The sequence below is a fragment of the Rhinolophus ferrumequinum genome, chromosome 11 (genome assembly GCF_004115265.2).
Source record: "Rhinolophus ferrumequinum isolate MPI-CBG mRhiFer1 chromosome 11, mRhiFer1_v1.p, whole genome shotgun sequence".
Taxonomy (NCBI): domain Eukaryota; kingdom Metazoa; phylum Chordata; class Mammalia; order Chiroptera; family Rhinolophidae; genus Rhinolophus; species Rhinolophus ferrumequinum.
The window spans coordinates 14,578,280-14,605,365 of NC_046294.1; the positions used below are offsets into that span (position 1 = coordinate 14,578,280).

The 27,086-nt window shown below is 54.1% G+C and overlaps 1 protein-coding gene across 11 annotated transcripts in view; it reads right to left on the reverse strand.

Annotated features, from left to right (window-relative positions):
* The window catches only part of DGKZ (diacylglycerol kinase zeta), a 40,677-nt gene that overhangs the window by 9,312 nt on the left and 4,279 nt on the right, over window positions 1-27,086 (reverse strand). The window contains exons 1-8 of one of the 11 annotated variants that reach the window (XM_033119011.1): window positions 7,649-7,777; window positions 3,760-4,044; window positions 3,275-3,459; window positions 2,842-2,950; window positions 2,431-2,526; window positions 2,039-2,116; window positions 809-865; window positions 333-401 (exon numbers count right to left, since the gene is read on the reverse strand). In XM_033119011.1, the coding sequence (XP_032974902.1) occupies window positions 333-401; window positions 809-865; window positions 2,039-2,116; window positions 2,431-2,526; window positions 2,842-2,950; window positions 3,275-3,459; window positions 3,760-4,026 (861 nt within the window). In that variant the 5' untranslated portion in view covers window positions 4,027-4,044; window positions 7,649-7,777. Of the gene's footprint in view, window positions 1-332; window positions 402-808; window positions 866-2,038; window positions 2,117-2,430; window positions 2,527-2,841; window positions 2,951-3,274; window positions 4,045-7,648; window positions 7,784-19,045; window positions 19,106-19,341; window positions 19,981-21,595; window positions 21,787-27,086 lie in introns of those variants that run through there. The other 10 variants (XM_033119009.1, XM_033119008.1, XM_033119013.1 and 7 more) reach the window with 10 other exon arrangements.

Sequence of the window (27,086 nt, forward strand, 5' to 3'; positions counted from 1 at the left end):
CCCAACAGGCGCTCAATGAACACCTGCTGAGTTAACAACTGAGTAAGGCTACATGAGTCTCAGAGGGTGTGCTCACGACCTCAAAGCTGTCAGGACACACTGCACTACAAGAAACCCTTCCTCTGTGCTGTCCTGCTCAGCCCGGAGACCGAGGTGTTTTGGAACTGACTGGGCACCGCAGCCGGGCTTAGAGGGAGCCCTGGGACTCTGCATTCTGGGGACACAGGCAGTGATGGTCAGGCCACACTGGACACACAGTATAGGACTTGGGGGCCGCAGGGCCCAGGTCGTGGGCAGCAGGCTGGTTGATATCCTTGGGCAGGGCCTCTCACCTTCCCACAGTGCCGACACTTGCCATCTTGGCGTCGCCTGTGTACCCAGTGATGCCGCACGAAGGTTGGCTGGTGGAAGAGGAGAGAAGCATCATTGGAGTTAGTGAGAGGTGGAGGGAACAAAATCCCCGAGCATGGCCTGCGTCCCTCGATACATCAGTGATGAAGGTGGGGGCTGCAGGAAGGTCTCTGAGGTCTTGTGTGTGAGGGGAAGGGGCTGAAGACTTCTTTTTGTGTCCTGGAGCACAGCTACGTGTCCAAGGAGGGACAGTGCTAGGAGGCATGTGGTGCCTCACCCCGCCTGCAGTCAGGGCCAGCCAGGCTTGCCCCTGGGACCTTCTCAGAGTCTCATCCTTTGCACCTCCCTGGGCCCCAGAGCAGCCTCGAAGGTGCTGAGCCCCCTAGTGGCAGTTGGGGGACACTGCAGAGAGGTCCACTTGGGGTCTCCTTGCCCCTAAACTACCTTAGGCACGTACCTCACGGACATTCCTGGAGCCTGATTCACGGAAGGACGGCTTACAGCGGAAATTTATCTGTGAAAGATTGCAATGACCACAAAACGTCAGAATGTCCCCTTGGGGTCAGGCATATGGCCGATCCCTGCAGGAAAGGGTCACTCAGAGTCATCCCACAAGGTAGGGAGGGATAGCCCCAACTCATCCCGGGGGGCCCTCAGAACATGAGATGCAGCCTCTCAGAAGCCCTCCTGAGAGCCCGAAGGAAGCTTTCCTTTCTCTGCCCAGTATTTTGGGTTTGGGAGACTGGGACTTTACTGTCCATCTCGCCCACCAGGACGGCACCATGGTTTCCTTCTCCTGTATTTTTCCTCAACCTCCAACATTCCCAACTTAGGCACCTGCAGGCACCCCGGTCCTGGCCGCAGACTTGTGCTGACTGGTCTCTGGAGAGAGACCTCTAGCTAATTTGTGGAACCCTGGTTTGAATTTCACTTTAGAGGATGGTGATGGGTCTATAACGCCTGGGGCTGCATTTGTTTCTCTTTTCCTAACTGTCCCCTTTAGACTTAGCAAAGTCATAGAGAATCCTTATCCTACGAATCTGGCGCTGGGAAGCCTGGTCTGTGCCATTCCTAGTCCAGGTGCTTTCCTGTATGCTACGCTGCTACCTGGGGGCGCTGACTGGCTATGGCAGCCCTCCCAGCCTCTGCCTGGATCCTCCCACCAGCATTCCTGCTACCTCGCTCTAGAAGCACGGGGCCCAGACATGCCCCCAGCTGCAAACACACCATGGACAATGGACTTTGGGGAAAGGTCTCCACAGTAGGAGTGTGTAGGGGACAGAGCCTGGTTTTGGGGTTACACAAAACTGAGCCAGCCACAGCTGAGTTATGAAGCTTCAGCAAGGCAACGAATGCCCCCTTCTAAGTGTTAGATTAGATACTGATAAAATGGTGTCATGGGATCATTCATTAATTCATCCTATCAACTAACAGTCAATGCACCCCACTCTGCCAGGCTTGTTCTGGGCAGTGGGGATATAGCAGCTACTATACAGGGAAGCAAGGATTCAAATGCAGGCATTTCAGCTCCAGGGTCCTTGGCTCTTCACCACCACAGACACTGGGCTATCGCTGGCAGGCAATGCTTGTGTAACACGACTATGCATGTGCAGACACACACGTGTGTGCTCTGAGGGCTTCAGCACCTGCAGGGCAGGGGCAGGAAAGGCTGAGCAACTACACTCACCTTCTCCAGCTGTTCAATGCAGGGGGTGTGCACCACGATCTTGCAGGCTGCACACTTTCTCCGGGACACTGACTTCTGCTATAGGAAAGAGAGAACCCCTGAGGCACCAGGTAACTCCACCCTGAATGCTGCTCCAGGGCAGGCAGAGAATCCTTGCATTTTCCCCAGCACAACTGCCCTCTGTGTGCACCGGGAACCCCCACTATTGGCTCCTGGCATCAGGACACAGCTCCCATTCCTCTCACCATCCTTGCGCAGCCCACAGCAGGGGCGCTCAGGTTCCCACCTTCCCCTGTAAGGGCTACAGCCCTCCAGCCAGCAGGGGTCGGCCTACAGGCGCCTAGAGCCGGATCCACCGCCAGGGGGCAGCATGCCGCACACAGCGCACTCACCAGCATCTTAGCTACACAGTACTGCTCTCCAACATAGCAGAAGTCCCCCGACACGTTGGTCTCGAACCAGATGTGCTCCCCATACGTCGCGGACTCCTAGACCGTGGGACGAACATGCTTAGTGCACACCTGCCACCCACCTCACCAGTCAGGCCCCGCCCTGACCTACCAACCCTCTCTCCCCCAAGATAAACTTGCTCCAGCCACCATGATCTACTTTGCTCCATCCTGTTTTCCCCATTGTCCCTACTATTGAAGGCTTGGTGCAAACATGGCCACCCCAGGAGGTCTGCCCTGACCCCACAGGCTCCTCTCGCATCTGCCCACAGTACCTCCACCCCCAACTGCTGCCGTGGCCCACAGCCCAGCAGAGGCTGGTACCCATGTGCCCTTCAGCACCCAGCCACTCACACTCCAGTCCACAATGCTCCGGATATGCCGCTCTGGCTCGCTGCACGGGGCCCCTGGAGCCGGAGGAGGCGGTGCCAGGTGCTGGAGGCCAGACTTGGTGATGGCTTTCCTACAGAAAAGGAGACAGCTGAGGCCAGCTGAGCACTTGGACACTCTGCTCCTTACCCCATCACTTGGGACCTCTGCCCTCACTGTGACCCCAACCCAAGGCCAAGACAGGGATAGCAATAGGGAGGGAGGGTAGAGGGCCCCTTCCAGCAGCCCTGAGACTCAGAGGATTCCTGCAGGAAGCTCAGCCCTCCTCACAGCCCTTCCCGAGTGTGCTGCTCTGGTGCAGGGAGCCCTCAGGCCAAGCAGAGTCTCAAGGCCTTTCCTCTCGGCCAGCTCCCTTGGAGGCCACACCACTCGCCCCGCCGGCCACAGCTATACCTACGCAAGCAGGGCGCTCCAGGCCTGGGGTCCGGCCGACTTGCGCCGTAGGGCTACCTGGCGCCTGCGGGACAGTGGGCGCACACGGGCGGGCATCATGGGGCCAGCTGAGGCGCCTGAGGTTCTTCTGCCCCCAGGGCCAGGATGCTGGCCTGAGGGCCGCTGCTGGCTGAGGCGCCGATAGTAACCCTGCAGGCCCCAGAGGGCGCAGTCATACACCCTGTCAGCAGGGAGCAGGTGGGAGGAGGCTCGACGCAGGCAACGGGGCACGGGCAGCAGGGGCCGTGTGCCCAGGTGTGGGGTTGGCCCTGGTCTACTGGTGCTTCGCTGGATGGCACTCAATGCTGCAACTGTCACATCCTCCTCTTGGACCCCCTCCTCCTCCTCCTCCTCCTCCTCCTCCTCCTCACTCATGCCCACAAGCCTGGTCAACAGCAGGGGTGCACCCAGAAGCTGGGCCCCAACAGTGGCAGGCTGTGGGGTGGGCACCTCATCCACGGTGAAGCGGGGGTTGCAGGCAGGGGGCGCGGTGCTGGATCTGCGGCGGGTGCCCCGGGCCCGCATCCCACAGCCCAGGAGGCAGCCCTGGAGCTGTGCGCTGGAGCGACGCCTCTGTGTTAGCGAGGAAGAGGCCTGCCCGGCAGGGGAGCGGCGCCGCGCCTTGCCCGTGGGCAGCCCCACGCTGCTGGGCCGCCGCTGCCCCTCTCCAGGGCCTGGGGACTTCCGCTGGAAGTGTCTCCTAAAAAAAGTCTCCATGCAGGGGCGGGCTGGTGGCTGTTGGCACAGAGACCAGGGAGCTCACATTTACCACTGCTGGAAGCACTGGCACTCTCCCCAGTTATACCTCTAGGCTGCCCCAGGAGTAAAAGTGCAGGAGAGGGATTCCAGCTACCCATCCCCCGTCCCCTGTCCAGGCACCATAATCCACCAAGTCCTGGCCTAAAGGACTTCGACTCTTGCTTGAAGCTGATGGAAAAGAAAAAGGAAACTGGAAGTTGCATCCTGGGTTCCAGTTCAGAGTTGACCTAGACAGACTGAGGGGCCGAAGTCAAGGGTTTCCCTCCTCAGGCCCTTTTTTTTTATTTCCACCAACATAAGGCAGGTTAGATTTAATGTGCGTTCCTGGAACATGGCACAAACCACGCCATGGTAATAAAACAAGGCTCTCTGAAAAGAAACTCAGTCTTGATAAGAGCCCTGACTCTCTCAGTCCCATTCTTGGGACCAGGCTGAGTGGCACCTAGAAACAGAGAGGGTCTGACATATGCCTTAGGGATCAAAGGACCCTGGGGAAACAAGGCCCTCAGAGAACTGGAGAGGCAGCTGCACAGGGAGAGAAGCCACCCTAGAGGGACTTTGCATAGGAAGCGACAAGAGGCCTGAGCCAAGAGAAAAGCCTTCTGGATTCTGGTGTGCGCGTGTCTGTGTCTCGGCGGGGCCGAAGGTAAGAACTTTTCTAGGAACTAGACTGCTCTCTCTCACCCTTCTGAAGAGGTGCAGTATGGACACCATCCCACGTGTGAAAGTATTGGGTGATGTCTGAAAACCTTTCCAGCTCTGCCACTGAGGATGCCTGTGCACTGCGCTTTGACCTAGGGGCCAGTGCTACCGGTAGAAGCCCCAACTCTCACAATTCCAAATACTGAGTTGCCCTGACTGAGCCGCCTCCAGGGAGGCAGGGCCCTTGGAGACCAGCCTTGCTCAAATCATTCTCCCATGACCTGTTCTAAACACATGTTCCCCTTCCTTCACCAGCTCACCTGCTCCTGCCACCTCTTCTTCACAGGCCACTGGGATCACCTGCACTTTTTCTCTCCCCAACAGTAGGAAAAGGGCAGAAAGACTGGCATGCTGGTCAGTTTAGAGTCATTTCTACCTGAAGGCAAAGCCTACACTCCAGAGATGAGCTGGGGAGTCGGGTCTTTCCTCTTGGACTAGGAGGCTGGGCTTAAGGTGGGATGGGTAGGGAAGGTGACCATCATAAGAACCGTAACGGTTCTATTTACTGAACACCTACTATGCGACAGGCCCTGGGCTAAGCACTTTCATTTACCATCTTGTCTGATTCCCTCTATAACCCTGTGAGGCAAAAAGAATGAATGGCTCTATTACAGAGAAGACAAAACTGGGGCTTCGAGAGGCGCAGTAATATGCCCAAGGTCACACGGCCGGTCAGTGGCAGAACCGGGACCTGAACCCTGGTCGGCTGACGTGGGGTCTGCTCTGCACCCAGGAAGAGGAGCTTGAAGGCCCAGCTGCCCACTGCTGCCAGGGTATTGGCTTGCCAGCACGCCCCCAGGGTGTCAGCTTTCTCTGCCAGTCTGGTCAGGCTGCCCTGTGACAGCTGCCTAGCCTGGAGAAGATTAGTCACCCGGACACACCGCCTGATGCTAGTGTCACCCAGAAAACAAAAGGCCACAGTCAGTGGTGGGGGGAGGTGCTGCAGGCACTTCGTGGGTGGCGCTGAGGGCTGGGCCCGGCCTGCTGCCCCAGACCCACACTGACAAGAGAGGCCAGGAGGGAGCAGTCACCTGCACAGCCCGCTTCACAACAGGGGGCAGCTTCCAGCGCTCCCACGGTGCTCTGGCCCACATACTGCCAGCAGCCCAAGTCCACATCTGCCCAGAGTATCCTCCGCTGCCTGTAGGTGCAGTCACTCCAAGTCGGGAACAAAGCAGGCCGGGGGGGGGGGGCCCAATGTGCTACGCTGTCCTTTCACAGGCCTCAGTTTCCTTATTTGTCCAAGGAGGCTGATTTGACATTTTATTATAAGCTCTCCGGCCAGGAACCCAAGCCTCTGTGTTTCCAACGTCCCCTCCCCCCAGTCGCTGTGCTTCCTGTTCCTCTGGTCTCCATAGAAACCTCTGTCCTCTGGTCAGCAATTGCCTGACTCCTGACTTCCTATCTCTGCTGGCTTCTCCTGAGTCTGGTCAGAGCCCAGCCTGGCCTCAGGCCTGTCCCAGCCTTCCCCGTGCTTGGACCCGGAGCCTTTTCCCACAGCACAGCTCTGAGCAGCAGCTTCTTTTCACCTCACACTGTGTTACCTTCTACATACTACCACAAACTACGAGTATGTGTAAAGGTCACTGGAGGAGGCCCCACCGGGTTCTCACACCAACCACAGAGCAAACGGGCTGCCCTCAGCCTCCTGGTGGGGGGCCTGGGGAAGCCTGTCACACCCAGAGGGAACAGGATGGGAAAAAACTCACGGGCCCCATCAACCTCTGGCTGGCTGCTGGGGGCCCAGGGAGGACAAAGGATACTCGGGAGAGACATGCAGGCTAGTGCTGGCCACATACCCGCAGCTGCCAGTGTGGGTGAGCAGCCTGAGTGCCCCAGCTAGGACGGACAGGACGCCTGACCCCGCAGCCCGGACTCTCTCACTCTATGTTAGTTTCGAGTAGAAAAGCCCAAAGGGTTTGAAATCCTGCGTCTACCATTGCTTTCCTGGGCTGATCAACTAACATTGAGTCTCGATGCTCTCATTTGCAAAATGGGGATGATACCACCTCGTTCAGAAGGTTGGCATAAGGAACATTCTGATGAGATGATGGCATAAAGTACCTGACGCTATGATACCTGACAGAAAGTAAGGGCATGGCGGGCCCTATGCCCACAGCAGACACCAGGCGTGTGGATCATGCCACGTCCTGAGGTTTGACTCTGCCCATGGCGGGACTGGGAACCCAGAAAGGGAAGCAGGAGTACCTAGAGTGGCCACCACCCACTCATGAGGAACAGAGCCTGGCAGCCAGAGCCACCTGGGTGTCTGCTCATGCCGTGAGGAATGTCCTCTGCCCCTCGTACCAGGCCTAGCCCACAGGGACACCTCTGCCTCCAGAGGTGCTCACCCAGGATTCCCTGTGGGATTCGGCCAGAGTTGCCAATCCATGCGGTAGTCAGGGCCCCACTCCCAGCAGCTCCAGAGCGAGGGCCTGGAGCTGCCTCCCCTGGAGGCTGCTGCTTAGAAGCCATGTCTGGCTGCTCTGCTCCCAGGCGGGGACATTGGAATGGAGGCCTGCCTGAGGGCTCGTGAGGCAGGGTCCCATCTTCCCCATGGTCTTTAGTCACTAAGGTGGATCCTACCCTAACAAAACAAACAAACAAAAATGCACAGTGGGGAGCAGATGGGCCTGCATGGTAAAGGAGGTGACCAGGCCAGTAATGTTTACCTCCACTGGGTCTGCCCTGGCTCGGGGCAGGTGGTCCACCTACCCTTTGCTTTTCCCTTTCCCTTTCCTTTTCTATCAGCTTCAGGAACCTCTTCTAGGGATGGTGGTGCCTGGGCCCTCCCCATCCACCCCTTCCCAGACCCACCCAGACAGACACAGGAGGGAGGAAGCAGAAGGCAAGGAAGGGTGGGGGAGCCCCCTTTGACCTGATCTGGAAGGCAGGATTGCAGGCAGGAGGTGGGTGAGCAGATGGGGGCTGGAGACCCTGTGGGCAGGCGAGCCCCAGGGTCTGGCTCCAGCTCCAGGCTGCCGGCCTCTGGCTGAGCAACTCCTAGTTTGGAGAGTGAGCTGCTGTGGCTGCTCCTCTGCCCCCTCCCCCTCCCCGCCCTCCCCCCCCCAGCCTGAGACAGCCGTTATGAAAATAACCTGATTGGTAACCGACTACACTTCCTCTCCCAGTGGCCGCTCCTGGCCCTGCAGCAAGCAGGCGGGTAAGTGCACACGCGCATACATGCACCCATGCACACAAGTACACACCACACGCACGAGCCTTGCCTTCTGGCTCCTCTTCACAAAGTCCCAGAGCCAAGCTGAGCGATAGCCCACTAGCCTTCCCTCCACCTGGCACCCATTACAGGGCAGCCCCTGCCTCAGCGCTGGGACGGTGTGTGGGGGGAAGGTCTGGGGCGGGAGAAGTGAAGGTCAGGCCCGCTCCTCTTCTGGCCATCTAACGCCTTGTCACGCCCACTGAACAGGTTTTTTGGGGTCTGGGGAAAGCATCTGAGATAGCTAACCACTGGCTCCAGACAAAACAACCACAAAAATAAACATCTATCGAAGGTTTCACAACTTATAAAGCACTTTTTACAAGCATTATCAGACAGGAGGCTTAGAATTCCCCTGGCACTGGCTACCCCAACAGGGCGTCAGCGGCTCGTGGAGACTGTGGACTAGTGACAGCCCACAGCTCAGAAGTGGCTGAATCCGGACTCCCGATCCTGGGTGTCCCAGCCCTGCCGAGGGGGCCTGTCACAGCTGCCCTGGCTTGTGTCCAGGACAGACCAGCTCATGTCACACCCATCTTGCCCCAATGCCACCGCAACCCCCCAATCCCCACCCCCCTCGTGACACACCTGGCTCCCCAGGGTCTAGATAGCAGCTCCCAAACTTCCTGGTCCCAGGACCCCTTTATATACTCTTAAAATTATTGAAGAACTCAAGAAGGTTTTGTTTATGCAGGTTATAGCTATTAAATATACCATATTAGAAATTAAAACCGAGAAATGTTTAAAATATTCGTTTAAAAACAATCAGACGATTGCATGTTAATATAAATAACATACTTTTATGAAAAATAAACTATATTTTCTAAAACAAAAAAACAGTGAGAAGGGTGCCTTGCTTTAATTTTTGCGAATCTCTTTAATGTCTGCCTCAACAGAAGACGGCTAGATTATCCTATCTGCCTCTGCCGTCGGTCTGTTGACATGTTATTTTGGTTGAAGTATATGAAGAAAATTCTGCCTCACACTGACATGTAGTTAGAAAAGGAAGGAGTATTTTCATAGCCTTTCCAGGCAATTATGGATATTCTTCTTTGCTACTACACCAAAATATGACAAGTAGTAGTTTCTTAAAGGTTAGTGGCTATGTAGAATCTGAAACCACACCAGTAAGTGACCTTTTCACTGGTCTATCGTGAATTTTGCATTTTGTAACATGAGGCATAGGTCATTGGAAAATCAAATTGGTTTACTGAGTTATGCTGATGTTCCAAATGCTGACACATTTCATTATGTAGTATCAAAAAAAAAAAATCACACTTGCTAACATCCCTACTGATCTCATTAGAAAACTCATTTTAAGTTCTGGGAAGCTGTCAGCTTCTAGGCAGTGGATATAAGGTTTCAAAAATTATAATTTTCCCTCAAAAGCTCAAATTTTACCATTAGCAACAAACACTGCTACTGTTTTTGAAGTGACAATCTCCCTTCATTCCTTTTGAGCAAATGTCTGCCAAATACCAAAGTCGGAAGAGTTTTGTCTGTCACGTGTTCTTTCAAGTTAAAATGGTGTTCCTTCAAAAAACTGACTAGTACAGCTTGCAACTCAGTTGCAAAAGTGCTTTTCAGTATACCCATCATAGTTTGGGTTGCCTTACGTACAGGTATGTCACATGTAATATTTAAAAAGATATATACTCAAGGATCTAGGCTTTATAAAATGAATACTTTCTGTTGCATTTGTTGTTGTTGTGAGTATGGAGTGAAGAGTACAACGGCTACTAGTTTGTGTTGGGGTCCCTGCCTTGATCTGTGCTGAGGTTCCAGCAGTTTTACCCACCACTGCTTCCGCACCACCAGTACAAATATCAACACGGTGAAAAGGGCACACACCCAGGGAAGCTCTGAAAGTATTATTACGAAAATAGTTTTGATCTCACCAATTCCCTGAAAGGGTCTAGCCGTCCCCACCCCAGGACCATACTTTGGGAACCACTGATTCAGAATGAATTCCAATCCTCCCGCCTGGCGTATGTGGCTTCTGCAGTGTGGCACTAACACGGCCTCCCATTCCTTGACACAGGCCCTTGCTTCTAACCCAGCTAACCTAGTCTGTCCCCGTCTAGCTGTGCCCAGGCTCACTGCTGTGTCCCTGCACATGGCCTACCTTCTGCCTGAATACTGGCCTCCTTCCCCACCTCATAGCAAAACCCCACCTGCTCACAGCTGCTCCAGCCAAGAATACGTCCCTCCCACTGGTAATTTCACACCACCCATTTGGCTCCTCTGCCACTGGACCCATGGAAGTCCTGATTCTTTCAGATCCATATGCCTCATTCCTCCCTCCCTCCCACCAGACCACAAGCGCCCACAGGGCCAGTGGCCAGGCCTCGTGCATCTGGGCATGCCCGCCAGGGTGCCTGGCAGTGAGCCCAGTGTTTATTGCTGACCAGCTCAGGAGGAAGGAACAGGGAATTCCATGGAGGGGCCAGAGCCATAAGGAAAGAAAAGGGCTTCTTCCACCTTGGGTAGCACACCCAAGGGCTGACCACAAGGCCCAGACTGGTTCAGACCACTTCTCTTTGTTGGGCATAAGGGGATGGCAACAGCTTTTGTTTTAATAGCTACCTTCCTCTTCTCTCTGAAGGCCCCGAGGAGCGACAGCCAAGGCCCCTTTCTGAGCTGGGTGCCACTGCCGCTCCATCTCTCCATGGCTTTCCTTAGGAAACCTGGACAGCAGGATCTGGGGATGTGAAGTGAGGGCGTTGGGCAAGGAGGGGAAAGGAGGGGCTGCCCTCAGACGCCTGGGGGCTGGGCCAGGACCCAAGCTGTGAACTTGCTGAAACATCCCATTTCTCCTTCAAGTCCTGCCTCCCTGTCTCAGGGTCTGGCTCCTGGTAGGCCCTGGAGAACTGTTTGTGGAATGAATAACTGACTCATTCTTTTAGAGCAGGGGTGTCCAAATTTTTTCAACGTTTTTCACCAAGGGCCATATGCGGTAAAATACACACACAGCCGGGCCACTCACTCGAGGTGAAGTACTATTGCCTCACCTGGTTTATTTAAGTAAACTAAATATATTTTTGGAATTTGCTGTGGGCCAATTAAAAATGGACTGCGGGTCGCAGTTGGCCCGCGGGCTGCAGTTTGCACACCCCTGTTTTAGAGCCTCTCCTCCAAGCCATCCTCCCACTGCTACCAGAATTCATTCTAAAGCGTCCATTTACCCTTGATTGGCTCTCTATTGTCAGCTGAGCAAAATGCAAAGACCTGGGCCTCGGCTTCCTCTCCCATCTCCCTTTTGTACCTTTTATATTTTATTTGACAGATATATAACTCACTCTGTGCCAGACTGTTCTAAGAGTTTTACAAATATTAACTCATTTAATTTTATAAAAATAGTATTATCCCATTTTACAGATGAGGAAACCGAGGCACAAGAGATAAAATAACTTGCCTGTGGTCATGCAGCTAGTAAGTGGCAGAGCTGGGATTCCAACCCAGGAGTCTGCTCCAGGTCCATGCTCTCACCTCACTCTCGAACTCTAGCTGCTTCTGTCAAACAAGCCTGTGGGTTTGTGTCTGTGCATTTGGCACCTGATAATGTCTCTACCTGCGATACCATTCCCCTGTTCCTCTCTACTGCTTAGTGACTGTGCCTTCATCTATTTCCTCTCATCTTTTCAGAACTGGCTCAGACGTCAGCTCTGCTGGAAAGTTCTCCCCAGCCCCCTTTCCCAAAGGGTTAGCTGCTCCCACGCTCCCGGCTCTGGCCCTCTTAGTTATTCTGGGCCATCAGTGCGCTGGTTTACAAGTCTATATCCCCCACCAGACTGGGAGCCCCTGGAGGCTGTTTATTGCTGGTAATTGCATCCCCAAGGTCTAGGAACGCCAGAAGTAGTTTGAAGAGTGAATAGAGGGAAAAGTGAATGGTCCAGGCTCAGCCTCGTGGATCAAGCTGAGAGCAAAGGGCTTCAGGCCAGCACAGTGACCAGCAGCTGGCCAGCTCCTGAGGCCTTCCTGCCAGCAGCGGTGGACAAGCTGCTGGTTTGGGCTGAGATCGTGTCTCAGAGGCACACTGAAACCGATCCCTGATGGGAAGGCTGATACGCCTCCCTCTGAGTCTCCCAACCCACTGCTGGGAGTGTCACAAACCCTATGCTGGCCGCCATGTCCCTCTCCTCTTGTGACCAGCCCCTCGTGTTGCCTTCTCCTGTGTCTGCAGCAGGTTCCCAGTCCCCATCTGCCACGAGCAGCATTCTCCCTCATCCCTCATACAAAATTTACTCGCCCTCTGAAACTTCTGATTACGTTGCTCCCTCCTCCACCCCCTAGAAGATCTTCTCATAATCAGCTGTCAGCCCCTGGGGCTCCACCCTGCCCCCCAAGCTTCCATGCACCCCCCAGGGGTTTTTCCTGCCGCTGAGGCAGCAACTGTGACTGAAATCTCTCTGAGTGGTCTTTCCCAAGGATTTGGACTCGAAGGTCCAGACAGGTTTTGCCTCTGATCAGTTTTATGACCTCAAGCTAAGTCTCTCTTACTTACCCTGTCTGAGCCTCAATTTCCTCATCTGATAAATGGGGGTAACCCCACTTGTCTTCCCTGTGGAAGCTTGAAAGAGAAAGTGTTTGTTCATGGTAACCAATTCCTCAGTTTACCAAAACTTTGAAGAAAGAAAATAACTCCAGTGGCCTAAAAATGAGGACCACCAAAACTGAGTTGCAGAGCAATCTGGCAACTACCTAAGCTGAAGCTACACCGCCCTGTCTGTAACCAAGCACAGGTGGAGAGAACGAGCAGGGAGGTGTGCAACAGAACCGGCTCTGAGGGGTTTGCTTGCCAGGGCAAAAGAACTGCCAACAACCTAAATGGCCATCGACAGGATATGGGCAAAATAAGCTGCTGTGCAGTTACCAAAAGGAACAGTATATGGCAGTTAAAATGGGTTCACTCGAGCTCATGTTTCAAGATGGTTAAATGTCCAAAATAATATGGATGGAAAAACCTAAACTCAGGACATGTACAGTATATCATTTAAATAAAATGCAAAAACCATACAAAGTAGTACTATACGTTGCTCCACACACATACCTGTGTAGGGAAACATTTTAAAACAGGAATGTGAATACAAACACCAGAGTCAGGACTGTGATTTCCTTTGGGGAGGGAGACGTGGGGCCTCCAGCTCTATCTAAAGCAAATACGCCGTAACGGGAAGATTTGAGCAAGCTAAGTGGTGGTGTTCCATTATTCTGTAGATTTTTCTAATTGTAAAATATTTAATGCTTTAAAACAATATCCTTTAAAACAATTTAAAAAAAAAGATTCCCAGGGGGACATTTCTCTGAGGTTGCCCTGGGTCTTCCATAGATGGCATGGAACCCCGAGTGCGTTCCTCACACTGTGTCATAGGAGGAACCCCACGTCCGTGAGACCGGAAGGAAGGTCTCCACCTAAAGGGTGCCTTCCAGAGGAGGCCGAGTGGGGAGCAGGTTGTGTCAGTGGTGTGTCTGTGTGGGCTGGGGAGCAGGAACCAGCTTGCCCCCTTTCACAACCACCCCCGCCTCAGTAAAATGTCAGCAAGCTGGGGAGGGGGTGGAGAGACAGGCAAGCTGTTAACCTGAGAGATGCTGGGGCGTAGGCGAGCAGGCCCAGGCTCCCAGACAGTTATTTTGGCGTGTGCTGTGATCGGGCTCAGCCCTGCCAGGAGAGAGGCCTCTCTGTGGGAGCTTTGCCTTGGTGCTCTGCCAGGAGCGAGGGGGAGGGGGCCTCCCCCTGTCCTCAGACCTCTCACCATGAGGTGCTGGGTCCAAATAAGGCCCAGCGTGCTGTGCTCTCCTCCTAAGCACCTCTCCCCGGGCCTCAGGCCACCCACTGAGCCCAGGGTGGTATCAGGGGCTCCTTTAAACACATCCAGTGAATCTTTTGCTCCCTGTGCTGTGACAGCAAGATAAAAGGTCACAGGCTTGCCCTCCCCTCCAGATCCAGCCAGGGAGCCACAGGTCAACTGCTTACAACCCCAGCCTCCCTACTCAAGGGTCTCCCCAGCCGAGCCTTGCCCCCCCCCTGAGGTTAGGGTCCTGGTGGCAGCTCTCCCTCGGGGTCCAGGAGCAGATTGCTTCATGGATCTTACTCCACTCCTACATGATAGAAAAATCTCTCACTCAATCGCACAGAGCCCTCAAACCCCTCTCAGGCTCCACCAGCTTGGGGATGGGAAGAAAGAAGAATGGAAGAAAAGAGTGCTAGTAAGTAGGGCAGCCTGCTGTTGTGAAAAGATCCTTGGGTTTGGGCTCCAGTGAGAGCTGTGTGATCCTGGGGCTGATCTGTGTGATCCTGGCCCCTGATCTCTCCGAGCCTTGGTTTCTCCTTTATAAAATGGGAATAAAACCAACTGCAAGGTTGTTGTGATTACATGTAAATGATGGATTTATAAGCTTCTGGCAACTATTAATTGTCAAAGAAAGATGAGCTGGTACATCCCTCACCTGGATGCAGGGGGTGCAGGGGGGCGGGTGGGAGTGCCCATCTCAGCCTCCTCCTCCTCTCCCTGGGCCACAGAGCCCTTGGTCGAACTCAAACCTGCTCTCCGCCACCTAACCTTATTTCTGGTGTGTCAGCCAAGGAAGGAGGCAAAAAGAAACGATGGCAGAATGATAACTCCTCAAGGGCATTTGGCCACTGCTCTGAAATGGCCTTCCGAGGCTCCTACCTGTAACCCAGCGCCAGCCAGGCCCTGTGCTGAGCAGCACAGGGGGTGGGGCTGACACAGGAGCAGCACTGAGTGCTTGGCACCACCCAGAAGTGCACCCTGCTAATCCCAGCCAGGAACAAAGGGAGCTGGTGAGCCTAGATGCAGGCACAGCGGTTCGCCCTTCTTACCCACACTGTCCCCGGCCCCATGCTGACTGAGAACTGCCCAACTGGCTGCAGCGCCTACGGGAGAGGCGGAGGGCAGGGTGAAAGGTGCCAGATGAGAATTTCTCAGAGAGCACGGAAGGCTTTGGGCAACCTGTGATGCGGCACAAACTGACATGAGCCTGGATGTAGGGGACCAGCACTGGAGCCCCAGATAACCCCCTAGCTAGCTGTGAGACCGTGGCGCAGTCAAGGACACCCCACTGGGCCTCAGTCTTCAGGGAGGAGGAGGGGTGGGGATGGGCGATGTGGAAGCTCACGCTCTACCTGCCTTCTGCCACATTCTGATTGGCTCCATCCACCCTGGCAGCCAGAGTATCAGGTAACTCGCCAGTAGGAGGTGTCTATGGGTCCACCCACAGCAGGTCTTCGGTGCAAGTGGACTAGCAGGAAGAATCTCTCCTCACCTGCCCTCCCCACAATGGTGCCTGTCGCCCCCTTGTGTCGGTCTAGGATACTGCAGGGCAAGTTCCCTCAGCTTCCGGACCATGCAACTCTCTTTGGCCTTCGTGGGGGTACAGGGACCCAACATCTGCTTCTCCTAGGATCCAGCGCGGGTCAAGCCTCAGGGCTAGGGTACCCACTCCCCTCCTCCTCTGCTTGGGTGGGGACTGGGGAATTGGAGGGCTCCAGGAAGCCAAGGGGGGCAGGCCTGTTTCTCTCTCTCCTCGCCACCCCAGCTTCTGACTAGGGTCATTCAGTCTTTCTTCTGTCCCTGCCTGGGAGGAACCCACCCTCGTGCTCTCTTTTTTGAGAGTCCTGGGTGGTACTGCATCCTGAAATTTGATCTTTCCGGAGCATGGCAGGGAGGGAAACTGACAAGAGTTACCCATCCCCTCCTGGACCTGTGAGCCAGAGGCTCTGGTGGGTGTGTGGCAGCAGAGGGAAGACTGAGAGAGTCCTACCCCAATTCTCAATCTTGGTCAGCTCCACACTGGCACAGGACGTCGTTTAGGAGCAGGCTGAGTTAGGTGAACTAATGCACAGCACAGCCCACTGACGTCCCTATTTCTTCCGAAACCAGTGGACACCCAGAGACTGTCTTGCACTCCCTTCCCTTGGCCACCTGGGCTGCTCCCAGTTTTAGCCTGAGCAAGACAAACCACTCAAAGAGGTTCCTTTTGTGCCAGATATGCCGGCACCATGGACAGGGATTCTCGTCTCGGAGCACCCCTCAACACATCCCTGCCAGTCATGGCAAAACCACCCCCAACCGGGGCTGCTTCTGCTCAGGCTGCCTTGTGGCACCCTCAGCCAGCCTGGAGTCTGGGACCGTGCTCACTTGGAGCCATGTGGCATCACCTCTAAATGGGACCTATTGTTTCAAACTTGTTCCACAGGTGCATTTCCTGACCTCCAGAAACTAATGACTTTGAGCACTAATGAGGGGCAGGGGTGGCAGAGCCAGCGCTCAGGCTCCCAGGGCTCTGCAGGCCGAGGTACCTTCTGTCTGGATGTGTAAAGTGCCAGGGAATTTCTGATGCCCCTGGAGTGCAACAAGGCCAAAGGATAAGTGAGTCTTCCCTCCACTCCTGATCACTTCTTAGACCAGCAGAATCTGAATGGTAAGGACAGAGGAAAAGCCAGCCGATCTGGGGATAGGGCAGGGTCTGTACATCCTCGTCCAGGAGGGGGCTGATGGATCCCAAGCGGGGACAGGTGAGGCGGAATGGAGCTGGGGGGAATCATGACTCACCTTTGTGTCTTACGGGGCTAACAACGAGGAGAAGGCAAACTGCTCCCCAGGTTCCAAAAAGGTAAAGCCAGTTGTGGAGGGCTGAGGTGGGCTTTAAGGAAAAGGCTCTTAAGGAAGATGCCAAACAGGCTGCCATTCAGAGACTGTTCTACCTGACTGGACCGTCACTCCCCTTCAAGTCCACAGCAGACTGTGCTGATTGATTACAGAACTCTCACCGAGCCAAAACCTGGGTGCAGACTTCTCAACACGGCTTCAGCAGCCATCATCAACCTATGTTATCCTGATGCTCTCTTCTAGCCACTGTCGATCCACTCATCAGGAACCCTCAGTCTCAGGGTCTGAGCTGTGTATGGGAGGGATGGGGTGCAGGGGGGGGGGGAGAAATGCAGAGGGTGGACACCCAACAAGGTTAAGAATGAACAAGGAGCCTGGGGAAAAGATGGAGGGGTGGCTTCAGCTGGAACACTGGGGACTTTTACCTGAGACTGGCAACCAGGAAAGGTGGCAGGACCAAAGAAACAGCATTAAAGGGGCAGTGCCCAGGGCAGGTGCACTGTTCCAAACGTTTGTCCCTGCTCCCTCCAATCAAAGCAAGGGGCAGGAAGGCAGCCCCAATGGCATCTGATTCTCTGAGCTCCCAGGCCTGTCAGGGGAAAGTCTTTTCCCCTATTGCCCTCTCCCTGACTCTACTGGGTTTTCCAAATATATTCTTTTCTGAACGCCCCACTGCCCCAGCACAGAGTTACTACGCAAGGGACACTCCTTACGTGCTTCCAGAGATGCTGTTTTGATTTTCTTCTCATTAAGCATCCTATCAGATCACTTAGGCTCCCCATTACACAGTGATGTAATACTATGGTTGGCAAACTTGGTAGAACATTAGAAACACTTGGAAGCTGTAGAAAACATCCAGCCCCACCTCCAGACCCGATGAGTCACACATGCCAAGGGTAAGATCTAGGAATCTGTACTTCCTAAAGCTCCACAGGTCATTGGGATGTTCTGTTTGGGAAGCTGGTATCGAGGAAGGGATGTGGGGTTTGGAATCAGACTAGAGTTCCAACTCCATCTCTGCCTCTTCCTTCTTATGTGACTCTGCGCAAACTACTTATAGTTTTTGAGCCTGTGTTTTTCTCATCTATAAAAACGGAGAAATAACACTTGTCTTGCTTATTTAGAGAATTACGTACAGGTACTTGTTGGCTCTCTTGTTTCTTGTTCTTCATCCTGAATGCGCCCGAGGTTCATCCCTACCGGCACAAACCTGTGCCTTTCAGAAGAGGCACAAGCCCAGGTCAGAATGGCCCAACACTTGGTACCCTGTGGGCAGGGACAGGAAGCCTTTGGCGGAGCCCCTCCCTCCCCCGCTGAAGCCTGTGAACACTGGAGGCTACATCCTGCAGAGCTGAGTGTAAACTGTTCCATCTTGCAGGGCTGTGGGTGACAAAACAGCCGTACTGGAAGATTTGCTCCCTGCCCTGTTTTATATGACACTGAAGCCTGTGTGGCTCACAGAGCTTACGCAGCTCCACTTGCCAGTGTGAGGACCCAAACCCCTGGGTGCGCTTGGCAGCAGTGCAGGTGCAAAGAGCAGGGCGCCGGTTAGGGTAAGGCAAGCAGAGGGCATAGGTCAGCATCACAGGAACGCCAACCGACAAAACAGGAGAAAAGCGCCCATGTTATTGGTGGCAAAGTCTACCTTGGGAAGGGACAAGGTAAAGCTCAGAGGGGCCAAATGCTAGGAAGCCTGGGCAACTGAAGGAAAGTGAGAGGGAGGCCTTGGGCAGACTCCCAAGTGGTCAGAGTCCAGTCTGAGTTGGTTCTGGGGTCCTTAGCTGATTGGCTGGCTGCAGGCTTCTCCACCACTGGAGGGCAGGAGGCAGTCAGGAGAAAGTCCAGGGAGCCAGGTGGGGTTACTCCTGGGCTCCACTTTCCCTCACCTTACACCAGGGCTGCAGTGGCAGGAAGCGGTTCCCAGCCAATTCAGCACACAGGCCATGAGCTGCCTGCACTCAATCTTTCCACACCCTCCCCCCAGTTCCTCACCAAGGTCCTGGTCAAAGCCGTGTCACAGGCACAAGATGGTGACATTTGGCGTGCTGGGGGAGGGGGCAAGATGAAGCCTGAAGAGTCAGCACAGATTCCAGACTGCAGCCCACACCATCCCTTTCCCAACAAGGGAAAGACTGGAAGGCGGGAGTGGGAGAGACGCCTACGGCCGAGAAGAGGCAGAGGTTGGGGTCTCCCTGCTAATTAAGACCACTGTCGGACAGGTGGCCAGGCAGCCCCAACCCTAGGGAGAGGCGTAAAATGCTGAGCGACTCATCAGTGACCGGTGCTCCGGGACAGGCATGTGTCCTGACAGTATCAGCCAGGCCATTGTGCAGATGTCATGCGGTGGTGGTAGGCAACGGGGACCCACCGAGGAGACCCTGTTCTATCAGTGCCCAGAAGGGATGAGTGACCAGTCCTGGGGCCCTACCTGCTGTTGCCAGGGGGCTGAGGTGATTCTGTCTTCCTGCTGGAGAGCTGAAAGCTGACCCTGCCTCGGTACCACAGAGGAGGTGCGCTCAGCTGCCGGTGCCAGGGAAGGACCCTCGCTCGGTACCAGTGCCGAGACGCTGGCGGATGACCCACACGCAGAGCCGACCTCAAGACAGCCCGAACCGCCGGTGCCCGGGGGAGACCTCCACTCTGTATCAGCACCGAGGTGGCCGAGGAATGCTCCCGGTGTCAGGCGCGGTACCCGCCCGGTGCCGCGGTGCCCGCCCCGCTCACCTGTGCCCGAAGAGCCGAAGCCCGGGGAAGCGCCGCTTGCTGAAGCGCCGCGGAGCCTTGTCCGGCTCGGGACCCGCGTAGCGTTCGGAGCCGCTGGACGAGGCGGAGGCTGACTCCGAGTCGCTGCTCCGGGCCTCGGGGCTGCCGTCCCGCGGCTCCATCCGGCCCTAGCCCCGGCCGGCGGCGGGCCCGCGGGAGACGCCCATGCCGGGCCGGCGGCTGGGGCTCAACACACCGGCTCGGCGCCGCCCGCTGCGGCCATGGCGCGCGCTCGCTCTGCCCGCCCCGCGCCGCGCGGCCCCGCGCCCCACGCCCAGGTGCCCGGGAAGCGGCCGCCACCGCTCCAGGAAGTGCCGCCAGCAGCGGCAGCAGGACCCCACATAGCTGGCCGGGCTGCTGCCTGCCCGCTGCCGAGCACGCCCCCTCGGCTGTGCGGCGGCACCGGCCCGCAGCGCCCTCTGCCGACAGCCGACCGCTCAGCAACCCGCCTCGGCTTCCTTGAGGGGACGGGACTGAGGGGCGGGGCAACCGAGGCTCCGCCTCCCCAAGCCTTGGCCGGTCCGCTTTGGAACCCACAGAATCTCTCCCGCCTGACACAGCGGCCCTGCGCACACCCAGACACATACAATATTGTCCTCCCTTAAGCCTCCCACCAACCAACCTACCTGGTCACTAGTGAACACCCGCGAGGGCGGCTGTCACCATTTCTCCCACAGCCACACGGAATAGACACCTTTCTCGCACACTCAGTGCCCGCTCACAGCCATTCATACAATGATCAGCCCTTACCCCTTTGGCTCTCCCAAATCATACCCACGGGAACCAAAGTCACACAGTGCTCCCCATACACACAGAACAAAGACGCCTCTCACACAACTACCATCATTTATTACTCAAATGAACAATTTCCACCCCAGCCTCTCACACTCAGAAATACTAATATATACCAGGACCAAAATCACTTACACCAACCAAAGTGACCCTCTCATACACCAACAAAGAACATACACGTTTCTCATATAAATTCATCTTTCCACAGCTACTCATAGTTGTTTCCAACCCTTTTGCACACTCCTGACACATAGCATTTCCCCAACACAATATCCAGTGAAACCTGCAGATCTCTTACACTACAGGAACCACCTGTACACCTCTTACACACTCATAAATACATACACATAAGGAGCACACTCATTCACCAACATATACAGGCACATAGAACATACATGCCTTTCTCCTATATACAATTACCCCCCCAGGACAATGGCTACACGTTGCCACATCCCTCTTACATACACATCACCCACCAGAAATAGGCCTCTCAGACACACACAGATACACTCCAAGGGCAGCAGAATTTGTCCCCTCTAAAGATAAGGAAAGCAATTGGAACCAGGGCAGTCGCCTGTGGTGACACAGCGAGCACTCGTGAATCAGCAGCTCGAGTAGCCTCTGATAGCCTCTGCAGGGCTGACAAAGGGAGGTCAGGAAGTTGGAGAGCACGGTCTTCTCCCTCCCGAACCCTGCCACCCTGATGCCCACATCAGCTGCCCACTGTTTCTGTTAGTGCTCCTCACTGCAAAGCCACATCCTGTGTCACCTTCACTTTCACCTTCTCCTCTGGGGTTCTGGCAGCCTGTTTTCCAGCCTTAGCCAGCCACATATAGCCAATGGTGAGGGCTTTGATCTGTGGGTAAGCCTGCCGTTTTGAGAAACAGCACCCAGAAGCTCAGAACCTTCTTCCAGCTTCCTTAAAGTTTTTCGTGGACTTGGAATTCTGACCAGGGAGATGAGGCACCAGCCCTCCAGCTAGCAGTAGGTATCAGGATGGCCAGGGGAAAAGCAGTGAAGTCCCCAAGTGGGCCTGACACTCTTCCTGGGGTGCATGGGCCCCTTTGAGGAAGTTTTCCAGTGATTCTGACACCAAGCTCTGAGCGAGGAGCTGAAGTCCCCACTGAGTTTGCACAAGGCCTTATAGCATCCAAGTCCACATTCCTTTTCCCAGATCCCCCTGCTGTTTGTGCCTTCAGCTCTTAGCCTCCTGTGAGTTCAGCTTTCCACCACACTATACCCCAATAATTCAAACATCAGAGCTCCCCTCACCCTGCCAAGAACCACTTTGCCTTTTTCTGAGCCTCTGTAGAGCTGCTGGACAATGGGTGGGTAACCCCACTTCTGCCACAATCTCCCATCCCAAATAAAAGACTCATAGAGGGCTGGAGGTGCCCATTCCCAGGCCACCCCAAGTACCTACTGTGTCTGGGGGTTCTCGGCTGGGATCTGTGGCACGTCCCAGGAGCGGTAGCGCCACATCTGCCTCAGTGCCCCCGGCCGCTCCCCTTCTTCCGTCCCCACCGCCTCCGCGGGGCCCAGAGCTGTGGCCTCATCTCAGCCTCCCCTGGTACTGTGACCAGCCCCCAGTACGCTCATCCTGCCGGCGACTCTCTTCCTCTTTTGGCACTTCCTGACCAGGGGGCCCTGCGAGAGGCCGCTGACTGCCCCAGTAGAGGACCACAGTCCTCTTAGGCGCCTTCCGCTGGCTGGGGAAGGAGGCTGGCTGAGAAGAGGAGCTGCACAGGAGAGCAAGAGGCAGGTGAGAACAAGCCCGACCAGCAACCAGGAGACAGCCCCAAGTGTCAGAGTCTGCTAGGCAGCGACCAGGCCTGCCCGGGCTGGAATCCGAACCTTGGCCCCAGCCTGGCCTTCCTCTCCACTTAACCTCTCCAATCTTCACCTCTTGGTCTAGCTGAGGTCTCCCACTGCATCACAACTACTGAGTAATGGTAGGGGAAGGGGATACGAGCGGTGCTCAGCCCACCACACACAACTCTCTCTCCTTAACACCTCTGTGAGCATTGCACCGTTTAATAAGGATCAGGCGCACAGGACGGTGTTAGAGTGGAAAAAGGAGCAAGAATGAAGCTAGAAGATGTGGGTCACGTCCTAAGTGGGTCTCTGCCACTTACCAGCTGTATGACCTGGATCAGGTCAGAGAGGTTTACCTCGCTGAGTTACCTTAAACCTTTCTGGAATAAGGTAGGACATAAACGGATAAACCAATGAATGTGTGTGTCAGGGACTTTTGTGAGCCTCCGTTTTCATATCTGTAAAATGATAGGGGAGCAATAGTAATAATTGAGCTCATGGAGTTTCATGAGGATTAAATAAGAGGTGAAAGGGTTTATAAATGAATTAATTCAATAAATATTTATTGAGTGCCTGCTATGCATCAGACGCTGTATCAGACTGCACAGCAGTGAGGAAGGAAGCAGGGCCCTAACTCTTAGAGCTTAGATTCTAGTAGGGAAGACATCTAGGAAACAAATAGTTAATATATAAAATAATGTCAGGTAATGGGATGTACTATAGAGAAAAGTGGAGCCAAAATGAAGGGGGAAGAGAATGACGTTGGGGTGCATCACTTAGGTAGCGGGGAATGGGAGAGCCTCTCTGAGGAGGTGATGTTTGAAAATAGACTTGAATGAATTGAGAGCAAACAACATTACTATCTAGGAGAATAGCATTCTAGGTGGAAAGAATGGTAAGAACAAAGGCCCCGAGGAAGGAATATACTTCATGTGTTTGAAGAACAGCAAAAAGGTTACACTGTGTTGGACTTTGAGGCCATCATAAAGATTTGGCAAATACATAGTAAGGCATACACTTATCTTTATTATTAAGGTTGGTGGTGGGATGGAAATTGTACCTTCCTTCAGCACTCTTTAATCACACTGCTCTATAATTAGTTTTTTTGTTTTGTTTTGTTTTTAGCTCTATATATTTGTTACCCCAGGAAAGCTGTAAATTTCTCGAGGACAGAAATGGTGTCAGTTCAGTTCAATAAACATTTACGTTGCAGAACCTGCAGACACTGGAATACGCATGATGCCATCCCTGCCCTGAGAAACCTCCATCTGGGGCTGTAATCACCTTTGTGTCCCTCATGACTGGAACATAATGTTTCCAAATAAATATGTGTTTAATAAATCATGCCATGCTAGGAATGATTAGTACTCAGTAATAATAAAACAATAGCTAATATTTCTTGGATACTTCTGTGCCAGAAATCTTTGGATCCTTGTAATGACTCTCTGAGGTAGATCCTATTATTTTCCTTTTACGTATGGGGAACTGAGGTATAGAACTGCTATGCTCATTTGTCCAAGGTCACCCAGCTGGTAAGTGATGGAAATAAGAATCTGTGCCCTTAAATAAGACATCCCAGTACTCCTCTACGGTTGGGGACATGGCCAGGTCATGCCCCTGAGCCTTGGCACGTCCTTTTCCATCAGCGCTCCCTCCAACCTATCATCTCTGAATCCCTCAAGGCAGGTCCTGTATGCTGTGGCCCATCAGAGGTTCTGCCAGCCAAGCCAAGGATTCTTCTAGAAGGAGGCTGTTGCAGGGCCCTGTGCTCCTCTCCCAGGGATTCTGCAAGCAGTTTGAGCAGTTAAACAGAGGAAATGGGGCTGGGCTTGTTTTCCATCAGAGGCTTCTGGCAGCCCTGGAGCAGCAGAGAGCAGGAAATGTGGCTCCTGGAGGGGAAGTGGGGCAGGCTGGAGGCTCTGACAAGCACAGCAGTCCTGACTATGGGACCAGGGTCCCCTTGGGCTTGTACTCCTTGAAGCTGTCAATATTTTCCAAGTGGGGTGGGGAGGACAAAGCTGGAAGGGACAGGTGTGTAGGGCTGGGGAGGATGCCCTTGGCAGTTCCTAGGACAACATGTGCCAGCACTGGGGAGCTGGGGACCCCTCAGAATCCACGCAGATACACACAGGAAGAGGAATCTGGGTAAGAAAATTATTCTGGGCTTTGCTGAGGCCCCAGAGGGTGACGTGTTCTACTTTCTGTGGCCTGGATGAGCCAGTGGGAGCTGGGGAAAAGAAATGTACCAGGGCACCAAACACTCAACCCACGATCTGGACAGCCTCTGCTCCCAAAACCAGCCAAGCCAGCCTCCTTGGCCTGACCTTCAAGGCTCCTTATGTTCTGGTTCCTTCCTTTCTTGCCTCTTTGCCCAGGCTTTCCCTGCAGAGATTTTCTCTCAGCTCACACCAGGCTGGTGCTTGCCTCACAGTAGGTGCTCAATAAACATTTCTTCCCTCTTTTTTCACACTTCCTTTAATATGCACCCTCACCCCTGCTATTCCATTCTGCCTATGCTGCTATCCTGGCCCTGTCTGCCCATAATGTTTGGCCAATCTAAATCTCCATCATTCAAAACTCCAGCCCAAAAAACTAAAGTGGGAAGGTGGAAAGAGGCCCAGACTAGAGTCCAATGGTTCAGATTTCAGCCCTTGCTGAGTGACTCTGGGCAAGTCACTTCACATCTCTGGGTTGGATGATGAACCAGATAATTTCTAAAATCTCCTTTAGCTCTCACAGTTTCATTTGAATCACCTTCCCAGATCTGTAGGTTTTCACTCATTTATTCGCTTGACAAATATTTTATACATACCCACTAAGTGTCAAATGCTGCCCAGAGCCAGCACTCCCACCATATTGATTTATCTCTGACACTTTTGTTCCCAACAATATTCCTATATCATGCGACCTTCTGAGTACATTAGTTTTGTCTCCTTACAGGATTCTTGAACCCTGTATTGCTCCCAGCTCCGTGCTGGGTGCAAGTATGTGCTCAGCAACTTCCTATGGAAGTTGAAATGAGCTGAATACGGTTTTCCCATAAGCTGAGCAGAGGGAGGGGAACTGGCTTCCTGTTTGCTTGAGTGGCTGCGGCGAGGCATGCAGGATTTTTTTAATCCAAGTCCCTCCCTAGTAGCTAAGTCTGCGATCCAGGTAGCTGCTGAAGCCCTTGGAGGCAACCCAGAGCCCAAGAGTACCTGCTAATCGCTGGCCCTGCCCAGGTGCTAGGCCTCTGTCCCCACAGAGGTGACAGAGGTACCTGCAGGTGCCACTGGATATTGACAGATGAAAATTTGATTAGGCTCCTTCCGGCAGCCTCATTAAAGTCAGGAGCAGGAAGAAATTGGAGGAGAGACTGGTGACTCTCTCCCACTGGGGCAAGAGAGCTGTGGGAGCTCAGCAGTCAAAGGTGGTCCCTCAAACCATGATTTCCCTTGGAAATTGTCCTTTGGCACTTCCCGGTTCCCCAGGCTGGAGGTGAGAGGAGCCTGGGGGGCTCTCCCCTCACTCTGGGTTAGCTGGATCGGCCCTAAAGAGCTTTCCTTTGCTTCCAGCCTGGACTTAGCACCAAGCCCCCGGGGCAGAATAAGCAGGACTCCTGTCCTCCAAACCTCTCACTTGTATCTGTTGGCTCATAAGCCAGGACTGCATGCAGAACCACCTTTCAGCTGCCACACCCTCTGTCCTTTTGTCCCTCCCCGGAATATGTGCACTTGGTATGGAACCAAAAGAAAACATCCATTAAGAACGAAAAGTCCAGGCCCTGGGAAACCTAATAAAGTGAAAAAGGCTTTGGAGTGAAAACTAATTGAGCTGGATCCCAGCTCTACCCATTATTGGCTGTGTGACCTTAGCAAATTGCTTACCTTCTCTGAGGCTTAGTTTCTCATCTGTAAAATGCTGCCCAATGGCCCTCATATCCCCACCTATCCTATGCACCCTACTTGTCTTCCTTCCCCAAATATCTATAGGCCAAGGGCACTAGTCAAGCACAGTGGAGCCCAGCAGAAGCCATATTTAGTCCCAATGCCTTCCCAATCCCCTTTGTGTATCTTTGAAGAGAGGTCTTCTTCAGCCTGTGCTAACACTTATCTTTGGGACTGGACTCTTGGGGGGGCCTCTCTGAATGCTCTGCCCTGAAACTGCACCAACTGAGGCAAAAGTAAGACTCCAACCCCAGCTTCCAGTTGCCTGGTCCATGGGTTGAATTCTCAGAAGCACAATAGAGAAGAACCTGTTCAAATGCCTCTGGTTTAACTGATCCTCCAAGCTCCTCTTGAAATGCCCATATGGCTTGTGTCCGCCCTGGTGCAGGTGGTGGGCAGCACGAGCTGCTGGGGGCATGTCCCAAGCACCCTGTGTCAAAATCGGGTGGATAAGACCGTGTCTCTGGGATCTCAAGCCCTGTCCTGCTGACTTCAGGACGAGCCCAGCCCCACTTCCGGGCACTGTCTTGCTTAGCCTTTGACTCACTGGTCAGTAAGAACCTCAGGTCGCTGTGGGGGAAGGAATTCCGGGCTGGGCCCGGGTCCCGCCCTTCCCAAAGGAAGAAAAATGGATAGAACCCCCAGCTTCCAGCTTCCTCTGGCAGCGGGCCCCCTCCTCCAGCTCCAGCTCAGCTTTCTGCCCCTGGTTTTTGCATTTTTAATTCAGGACAGAATGTGATCTCTTGCAGCTCCTTGCTTTATCCTGTTGCTATTTAAATTACAAATCGGCCCCATCTCCCTGTCACTCTTGGGTTATTTTTAGCTTCTGGTAAATAGCAGCAGGGAGAGTTGAATCAGGTGCCCCTCCCTGGAGGAGCTGTGTACCCGCCGCTGTATGCCTGCAGCAGGGGGCACTCTCCCCTGCCAGTTGTCACCCCCAGTTGCTTCCCCTCGGCCCTCCTGTGGGGGTGGAGGAGACAGAGGGAGGACTGCAGGCTGGGACTTTGCACACAGGCTCAGCGCATGCTCTTAGTCTCTGTTAATCTCTGCCACCCCCCAGGTCTCACCGTCAACCATTGCTCAGAGCTAATCTCCTTCAGGGGCCTTCTTGGACCCCCAAACCCACAAGGAGGTCCAGCTCTCAGGGGCAAAAGATCTTCTAACTTGTGTCTC